This window comes from Sinocyclocheilus anshuiensis, unplaced genomic scaffold, assembly GCF_001515605.1.
Source record: "Sinocyclocheilus anshuiensis isolate Anshui unplaced genomic scaffold, SAMN03320099.WGS_v1.1 scaffold1208, whole genome shotgun sequence".
Taxonomy (NCBI): Eukaryota; Metazoa; Chordata; class Actinopteri; order Cypriniformes; family Cyprinidae; genus Sinocyclocheilus; species Sinocyclocheilus anshuiensis.
In genome coordinates, this window is record NW_015542424.1 from 636,793 (window position 1) to 646,603 (window position 9,811).

Sequence of the window (9,811 nt, forward strand, 5' to 3'; positions counted from 1 at the left end):
AAGAAGGCGTGGTTTCAGGAACAGCAGTAGTGTTGATGCAGCCATGTCAGGGAGACGCTGTGTGATTCAGTGCGAAAGCAAAAGCACTTTATTTGGCATTCCGGAAGTAGATGCAATTAGGAATCATTGGTTATGATTTATTTACAACAGAACAGCACAACCCAGATGTTCGAATTTGTGCAACGCATTTTATGGACGACAGTTTTTTGAAACTAGAAGAGTACAAGGCTGGCTGTGCACAAAGGCTATTTCTAAAAAAAGTATGTTTTGTTATTAATATTTACTTGTATTACTTGTATTTGCTATTGACTGTTCAAATGCGAGTTTTGCGCAGCGCAGAGTAACGCGTCGTGTGCGTGTGTGTGTGAGGGGAACAGGGTCACATCACAGGAGAGTGAACTGCCTGTCAGAAATCGTTTAAGCTTTGTCAGTTTAAACATTTAAGAGCCAGAGGACGCGAGCTCGCGCGCGCAGTGAGAAGATTTGTGCGTGCGCTCATCCGAAGTACGCAAACCCACGCCTCAGAACACGTGCAAATATTAAGCTCTCTCTGAAGTACTGTGTTTAAATGTTCAAATTCACACAAAAATTATGTCAAAATGCCAGTCTTGGTAAGTATCCTATAGCAGACATAGCCAGCTGAACGTACTCTATCAGTGCACAAGATTAATCTTTAATTTATAGTCAAATATTCAATGCTGTTTTACATTTCATTACTTTATTCAATTTATGTACCTAAAAACATTTTAGGTTAGACCTACCTAAAAAAAAAACTGAAAATCAGTTTATTTTATTTGTATCTTTACTCTATTGTATTTATTTGACTCTAAAACCATGATGCAAACCGAACCGTGAGTAAGTTGAACCATTCCACCCCTAGTTCATTCTCATTTTGAGAATAATTTCTCATATTCTTGTTTTTGTCATGAGCAATGTCCAGTGTTATTTTCATAAAACAACTCACTACAAAACATTTTTGTAAACTGAAATGTCAAATGTCATAAATGAAAAACGAAATAAATGAAACTAACAACAGTTGCTGAAAAATGAAATGAAATAATGATCAAAAATATTATTATTATTATTATTATTATTATTATTATTATATAGACAAATTGTTATCCTGAGGGAATTAGTAAACCACTTTAAAAAAATACTTTTTAAAGTGAAATTTTAATGAAAAAAAAAACTTTCTTTAATAACATTTATTTAAAAATAAAAAATAGTAAAATGTATTTAAAATTAATAGTATATTCACTATAAGTCAGCAAGGAAGGGAAAAAACCCTTTACTCACTTTTGAATGCAATTCGCTGCCAGTCATAATCTCATGGGAACAGACCTGACAGGTAAGGGACTCGACAGAGCATCTTTTCTCCCCGGCCTGTCAGAACTGGACGGTTAACGATACATGAGGGTCACTTTACTGCTGCCGGCCAAGCAGGTGAAGAGTACTTTGAGAAAAAAGTGCAAAAGTGGAGACAGATGACATAGATTCATGGTAAAGTAAAGGCTTCGCTGAGGGGGCTCTCTGATGAATTATTCAGCGTTCCATCAGACGGTGTAATAGCAAGACCTACTAGCAAGCATCATCATCACAGTTCATGTGATATCAAGCATGTGTGACTTTCTCCTTAGAAGACTTACACACACCTCGAGGCAAATATTTCTTGGATGTTAGACTTTAGTTTTTGATTTGAAAAAAATCCCAAAACATGTGCACTGGTAAGAGCCTGTTAACTAATACTAAAACTATGAAAAATTGTTTTTGGTATTTAAATAAATAAAGCTGGAATAAAATTAGATTAAAATAAAATAAATTAATTTTAATAAATTAAAAGAAGTTAAATTAAATATTACAGTACATGCAAAAACTTTAACAAAAATTAGCAACTAACTGAAATAGATATGTATAAATTGAAGTACTAAAATAAAAATAAATTTAAGCTACGGTATATAGAAAAAAATAATAACATTAAAATGAAAATGGGAAATATATATATACAGTATACAGTTAATGCAAAAATATAATATATACTACAACAGTACATAAATAATGATAAAATAACATTGGTAAAAGCAACTTACAATTAATGTATTTTATCAGTACAGCTACATTTGAATGCTCATCAATGGAGAAAGATGCTTTTTTTGTAGTTACATCATTTATCCAGCAGAAGTTAACAGGACAATGCTAACCAGCCAAACCTTGACCCTTTGACATGAACATACACACTCCACCGCTTTTACAAACTTAACATACATGCCTTCAGTTCAGTCTACAATGCAGCATGATGGTAAGCGGCTAATTTACTCAACAAACGGCAGCAGCCTGAGACTCCGCTGTGGATCCCAGACTCCATAATTATGCTAATTACACAGAGGGAGATGCACGGCCAGGCTGTAGCAGACCCAACAACAACAACACACGTGTCTAATAAATCATAGCACACCACTCAGAGTAAATAAAAAACTATTTCTATGATTTATACCTATTATTTAGCATTATTCAAAGACTCCACCCCACCTTCCATTCATAAATAACCCTGATATTGTCTATATGAATCTCTTTTTAAGGAGCCACTTGTAAATAAAAATGGCTAAATCTCAAATATGTCACATTATGGAAGTAAAGCAGGTTGTAAACTGTACTTCATGACTTTAAAGGAACATTATTCTGGTTTGTTGTAAAAAAAAAAAAAAAAAAGGTACTTGAGCATCACTGTTGCAATCTTGTACATTTGTCTTTTTGTCCGATTTTCAATTTTTTGGCTTCAAATCAAAGTCTTGGACATTCTTCTATTCGCCTACTCACTGGTTTGTTTGTTTCATGGCTTATTACTCTTTCACAAAGACTTTTTTGAAAATCTCTATAGGAAAAATGAATGTGAAAATACTTCTGGAACCAAGTGTACTGAAAAACTGGGCCAGCTCTGTTGAACTTTATGGAAGTACATATGACAAAAATAGGTGTTAAACACCGATTTAGGATGGGATTCCCCTCCTTTAAAGACAATTAAAAGAGGTAAGTTTGTATTAACCTACCAAAGAATTGTGCTTCAAACACATCCAGCAAAAACGCGAACTAATTGTAACCAGAACTTGTCTTCTTCACTCTGTAAACAACATTAGAGATATAATCAGTCAAAACAACGCTCTATTTTGACTGAACAAAGAGCTTGCCATCATTCAAATTAACAAGCAACGAATACCATTGTTCCTCTCCTGATGTTATCTCACCTTACTTCAAAAGTGTTCGATCACTAAGCAAAGCTTGTCGCTGATAGGCTGTCATTTCTCTGCTGTGTGTGAGGAGATGGAGATCTCTCGATGGGCTCTTGTAAATCAAACTCTTTTCAGGCAGAGAACTGAGCCATCCGTTCCAGTAGGAATCTCTTCGCTTAGTCTTCAGCGAGCAGATGGTTTATGGAAGCGTTTGATGGTTAGGTTCAGTATGTTTGGTTTGCCAGTTTTGATGAGCCACAATCAATGGATCGCTTGTGAGAAAAGAGCTTGTGTTTTTTTAGTCGCTGTTTTTGACAAGGGAATCTAAAAGTCTGTTTCATATCACGGCCGGCTCAATTGATGAAATATAAAAGATGTCACTCAAATCGAGAAATTCCACTAGTATTGAAATACTAGGATGGTTTATTTGGTTCCTAATTACACAGCACTGTGAACATAACGGGCCCAAGGGACGCCTCTACGACACATAGTTAAAATGAGCACAGTTACGAGCACTGAGATGGACAGAGGGCTAGTGCTAAATGACTAGGGAATATGACAGGGTTGAGGGGGATTAATTAGCTCTTCCTGCAGGCCGTGTGATTACCGCTGCTTGATTTCTTCAATCTGACAGAGGAAGTTTAAAACATACTGCAGGGAAACTCAAATTGCTTTGCTTAAAGACACTTTTAGACAAAAGCATGGAAAACCATCTGAACTGTGACAAGCTTATTAGGGACAGTCTAAATGGCCCTGGTGGCAATTTTAGAGGCAGTCCCTCAAACCCTCTAGTGCCCCCAATAGCTCAAAATGTCACTGTACACTAAAGTTTGAGGTTGGTAAGATTTTGTAATGTTTTTAAAAATCTCTTATACTCACCAAAGTTGCATATTTGAATACTGTAAAACAGTCATTTTATGAAATGTTTTCGATTTTAAGATATTTAAAAATGTAATGTATTCCTGTAATGGTAAAGCTGAATTTTCAGCATCATTACGCCAATCTTAAGTGTCCTTCAGAAATCATTCTAATATGCTGATTTGCTGCTCAAGAAACATTTCTAATTATTATTAATGTTGCAAAGAGTTGTGGAGCATTTTTGTGGTAATTGTGATACTTTTTCCAGAATTTTTGATGAATAGTTAAAAAAGCTGAAAAGTTCAAAAGAACAGAATTTATTTGAAATACAACCTTTTTGTCACATTTAGCAAATGAATGCATCCTTGCAGAATTAATATATATATCAAAATTTTAAAGACCCCAAACTTTTAAATGATATTATAGAATTCAGCTATTAACTGAACTGATAAACTAGAAAATATAGTTTTCGTCTTTTTCTAAAAAAAAAATACAAATTTATATACGTACTTTTTAACCACAAATGCTTATCCTGCACTACCTCTGCAACGCGCATGCACAACTTCATGCATTACAACGTAATCACGTTGGAAAGGTCACATGTGATTAGTTCTTTGTCTGTGTACTTCGGTTCAAAAAGGAAGGGTAGGGCGAAAAACTCCATCTCATTTTCCCCTCCAACTTCAAAATCATCCGACATCGTTGCTTTGTAAACACTGGGTCGGTACTTCTGCCTATATGTCACACGTGCGTGATTAAGCCGAGCTAGTACAAGATGAGCATTTGTGGTTAAAAAGTATATAAATTTGTATTTTTCTTAGAAAATGGCCAATTGTTTCCCTTATTCCTTGGCTTGGCCACCACTGAAGTCCACTATATGGAGGAAAATCCTGGACTGTTTTCCTCATAAACCTTAATTTCTTTTCAACTGAAGAAAGACATGAACATGGATGACATGGGGGTGAGTACATTTTTTTAGTAAATTTTCACTCTGGAAGTGAACTACTTTAAATCTGGTTATTTAAATTAATAATAATAATGAAATCAAACCAAAAAAAAATCTTTAAAACTGCAAGTGAGCGCTGCATGTGGCACTTTATCTGCATGTCACTTGTTTGCAGAGTCTGAGAAAGTACTCTACTCCATTACTTGAGTGAAAGTACAGATACTGCTGGTCAAACATTACTCCATTACAAGTAATTGTAGTTTAAACACAGAAGCAGCAACTGAATTGTGCTGGTGGGCCACTGATAACCTCATGGAGGGCTGGATTTGGGGCCGTGACAATGGTAGATGGGACAGAGGAAGGGAGGAAGAAGCAACGATAGAGGAAAAGAGATGACAAAGTTACGGTGGCCGAGAAGTGCAAAGCAAATCACAATTCTGAAAACAAAATAACAAATGACAAACACAAATGCAATGATGTTTTGCACTTCTCGGCCACCGTACAAAGTGCCTTTGACCTGTCATTTCCACTGTCATCAAATATCCTGAGCCCTCACTGTGACAACTCCAATCCTGTATTTGTGCAGAGAAGGATATCAATCAAACACCACAGGAACTCTTCAGGATCTACAACACTGTGCCTGTCACATACTAAAGTTTCACGATTTCACATACCACAGCAAAAACAAATATGCTTTAATGCAAACACCAAAAAGCTAATTTAAAACCATTTCAAGTGTTTCTCATTTAATTAAAAATGACTTTCTACAAGCTTTTACACTATCTATTTACTACTCTACACAAACCCATAGCACACGGCCATATGAACGCCTCTTCTAACACCTATATATCTCTAATATATAGTATACTGTATATTGATATGGACCCAGGTGAAAAATAAATATATTTAAATTGTGCTTTTTCAGACATACTTACTATATTTAAATTATACTATACTAAGTGCATATTAAATGTATTATTTTGAAACAACTTTAAGTATATTAAGTGTATTTCAAGATATATTTAAGTTTGATTTTAATCTATTTGTAATATATTTAATATATTGAAATTGTGTTAAATTGGAACCACTTTAACAATTCAATATATTTTTATTGCACTTCAAATAAGCATGTTGGGAATACAAATGTATTATAAACATACTACTTGAATTTCAAGTATATTTTTAATACATTTAATACTACGTCTTTTTCACCTGGGGAATCACTGAGAGAGAGAGCTTAAACAGTTAGACGTGACCCAATGACTACATTGACACTAATGGGTTGCTGGACCACTGAAGCGCTGGTATCTTCAATAGACACAATCGCACACACAGACAGAACTGTCCCAGCTGAGAGGAAGTGAGTTGATAATAGCACAATGTTTTCTTCTCCCGGAGTCAATAGTACAAACATGTATCATTTTTTCATCTTGTCAGAGCTCTGGATTCTGAACACAGTCTCCATCTGTCATGTATAATTTCATTGTCCTGTTCAGTCAATTAGGTAAGTGACTGACAGTGTGATTTTTTGAGGCCAACCTTGGCTCTGGCACATTACTAATGCTTGAAACCATGACCTTAAGATCTAAATTGGCTGCAATATCTCATGATGGCTTGATGGAAAATATAGCATTAGTAAATGCACTAATGATGGTCCCTGTATTCACAATTCGTCAAATGAGTCTAAGGTCATGGTCTGATGTCAGACAAACAAACTATAACATCTGCTTATCTTCATTTATTGAATATGTTTTTTCTGCATTTGTTAAATAGGACAAAACCAAAAATATATGCTACCATTCAAAAGATTGCGGTCACTAAGGTTTTTTTTTTAAGGAATCGAAAAAATGTGAATTTAGAAGTTTATACAGTTACAAAACATTTCTATTTCAAATAAATGCTGTTTTTTAACTTTCTATTTATCAAAAAATTTATCAATTTACACAAAAATATTAAACTCTTTTCAACAATAAGAAAAAATGTTTCTTGAGCACCAAATCAGCAAATTAGAATGATTTCTGAAGGATCATATGACACTGAAGGCTACTGAAAATTCACAGTAATAAATGACATGTAAAATGCATTTAAATATAAAACTGTTATGTAAAATTGCACTAATATTTCATAATATTACTGTTTTTACAGTATTTTTTATTCAATAAATGCAGCCTTAGTGAGTATAAGAGACTTATCTAAAAAAACATTTAAAAAATCTCACGACCCCAAACTTTGAAAAAACTAAGCTGCAAAAGATGGCCATTCCGAACCGAGAGCACATTAATTTAAAACAGAGAGAGCAGTGTTGCCAGATCTCACTAGAAAAATGAGTAAAAAAAAAAAAAAACTGGCTCAAATTAAGTGGCTTTCCACACCAAAAATAGTCTAATGAATATGTATTTAAATAAAAGTGCTTAATTTCATTAATCTTATTGCAGCATAAATTTGCATAACATATATGATCAAAAAAGCCACAGATAAAATGTCTTGCATTAATTAATAAATGTCATTTAATTTAAATGTCTCACGACTGCATTCTGGAAATAATCCTCTTTTTTCCCTCTTTTTTTTTTTTTTAGGAAATATCCTTACATTTTACTTATAAGCATTTTTTTATATCACTGAAAAAACAAGCCCAAAATCATTTATTCTAAGGGAATAGGGCAACACAGCATATGACATATGTAGTATTAATCAACATGTACTGCCCCGATGAAGGCCATAACAAAGATTGAGAGAAATGGCGAAAAACAAATAACAGCTGTTTTTGGTACAAGAAAGTTTTTTTTTTTGTTAACTAGACATCTGGGGGACAAACCGTTAATATTCCTAAAGTAGAGATGTGTTTGCTCACCTTATACTTGCTGCTGTCCTGTACGGGGTCTCCCTCCCTGAGCCAGCTGACTGAAGGTTTGGGATTCCCGAAGGCTGTGCAGCTCAGAGTGATGCTGCCCCCCTCTTTGGCCTCCACATACTGCGGCGGTGTGTCCGTGAAAGTTGGGGGAGCTGTGACACAGAGAAACGATGTGAAAATTCCCTATCTGTTCTCCATTATTCCCTTAAATAAATCAGCCTGGAGATAACACGGCAGGTATTATGTCCTATGATATACATGTCTTTTACAGACCCTGTTGAAGTATAACTCAAGCCTCATCGCTAATGGGAGCCATAGGAGTTCAGAAGGCCATCGGAGCTGTTAGCTCGTACCTGTGAATAAGAGGGACTTCCTGGTCATGGATCTGCCTCCTGCATATATATGCGCTCATTTATGAGCTCTTAGTATACAGTATATGAGCTCTCTGGCTGGCATCTCTCTGATTGTTAATAATTCTGCTCCTGCTTCACGGCCAGTTGATTTAGGAGCTAAAATCTCCCTTTCATTATCTATAAATCAGGATGGGGAAGGGGTGGCCATGCCATCACGTTCGTGGGCTGGACAGCACAGCACTGAATGACAGGACAAGTACAATTCAATAGTTCTTCACAGTTTTGCTGTAATGTATGAAAGGTTTGAAATTAATTCTTTGCCACAACTGCTAATGGTGGATGAACAGAGAACAGCTATGATTACTCTAAATAAATAAATAAAACCACATAATTGCAAATAAATTAATAAAACGCACAGCAATAAAGCACTTTTACATTTATATCACATAACAACTTTGCATAAATATAAATTTTATTAAAATATTAAATATACTTAATGCATGCATTTTTTATTGTAGAATGAATATTTGTATTATATTTTTTTATTTTATATATATATATATATATATATAAACACATACATACATACACTTAAAGAGTTTTTATTATTAATACAAATTATTTAATATATAAATTTTAATATTACAAATAATTTAAACAATTATACACATATATTATAAAGCTCAGATAATAGGCTATCAGACATAAATATGGAGTAAAGCAAGCATGAAGTGGCACCATACCCATTTTTTGTGAGATTGTCTCCTCTGGTTACAGTGTGCAGCTCAACGCATCTCCTGTGTGTGATAACTTGAAATGGGTCTAGTTTTGTGACACTCGAGGGGGAATTATGTTGTGCTACATTATATTTTATTCAAAACCATCAAAATAGTGGCTTGTGGCATTATTGGTCATATTTCTTATTGTGTCTCTTGAAATTAATTTGGTGGTTACTCAATTATTTCTAGGCATAATGATAGACGTTTGAGCAGAGGATGACAAAGGAACACTAGGGAGAAGTGTTTTTTGTCTCAATCATGTTCAAATATTTAAGACAGCACTGAGACAAGAGGGTCACACATTACCACATAGATCACAGGAACATCTTGCTCTCAAGGAACACAGAAGATATGGGTTTAGCGATATCTCTGCACTTACAGAGACCTGGACTGAGCCTTCTCAAGCCAAGCATCTATTATACATGGCTCTAAATGTCACTGTCTGTGAAACCACCTCGATTCAGCCTTATTGATTTGAACTGGTCTGATTATAATGCTAATTTTCATACCTTGTTTTGCCATTTTCAGCACTGCTTTATTCTGCTTAATTAAAACTTAAGTGTTTTCAGTTTTTTGAAGGAACCCCCAAGATCTGATGGTACATGACCAGAGTGCTGAAGGCAACATTTCTGAGGCGAGCCGCTAAGACATCTGTGCAAAACACGCCTCCATCTGCTGCGAGTCTCCATTTACTGCCTTACACACTCTGACACACTGCTGACCTGTGATGTTGATTAAACATAAACACACACACACACACACACACACACACACACACACACACACACACACACACACAC

The 9,811-nt window shown here is 34.9% G+C and overlaps 1 protein-coding gene across 3 annotated transcripts in view; it reads right to left on the reverse strand.

Moving 5' to 3' along the window:
• Positions 1-9,811, reverse strand: part of igsf9bb (immunoglobulin superfamily, member 9Bb) — a 127,159-nt gene that overhangs the window by 65,524 nt on the left and 51,824 nt on the right. For all 3 annotated transcript variants that reach the window (XM_016492946.1, XM_016492945.1, XM_016492947.1), the window contains exon 4: positions 7,880-8,031. In XM_016492946.1, coding sequence (XP_016348432.1) covers positions 7,880-8,031 — 152 coding nt within the window. The remainder of the gene's footprint in view (positions 1-7,879; positions 8,032-9,811) is intronic.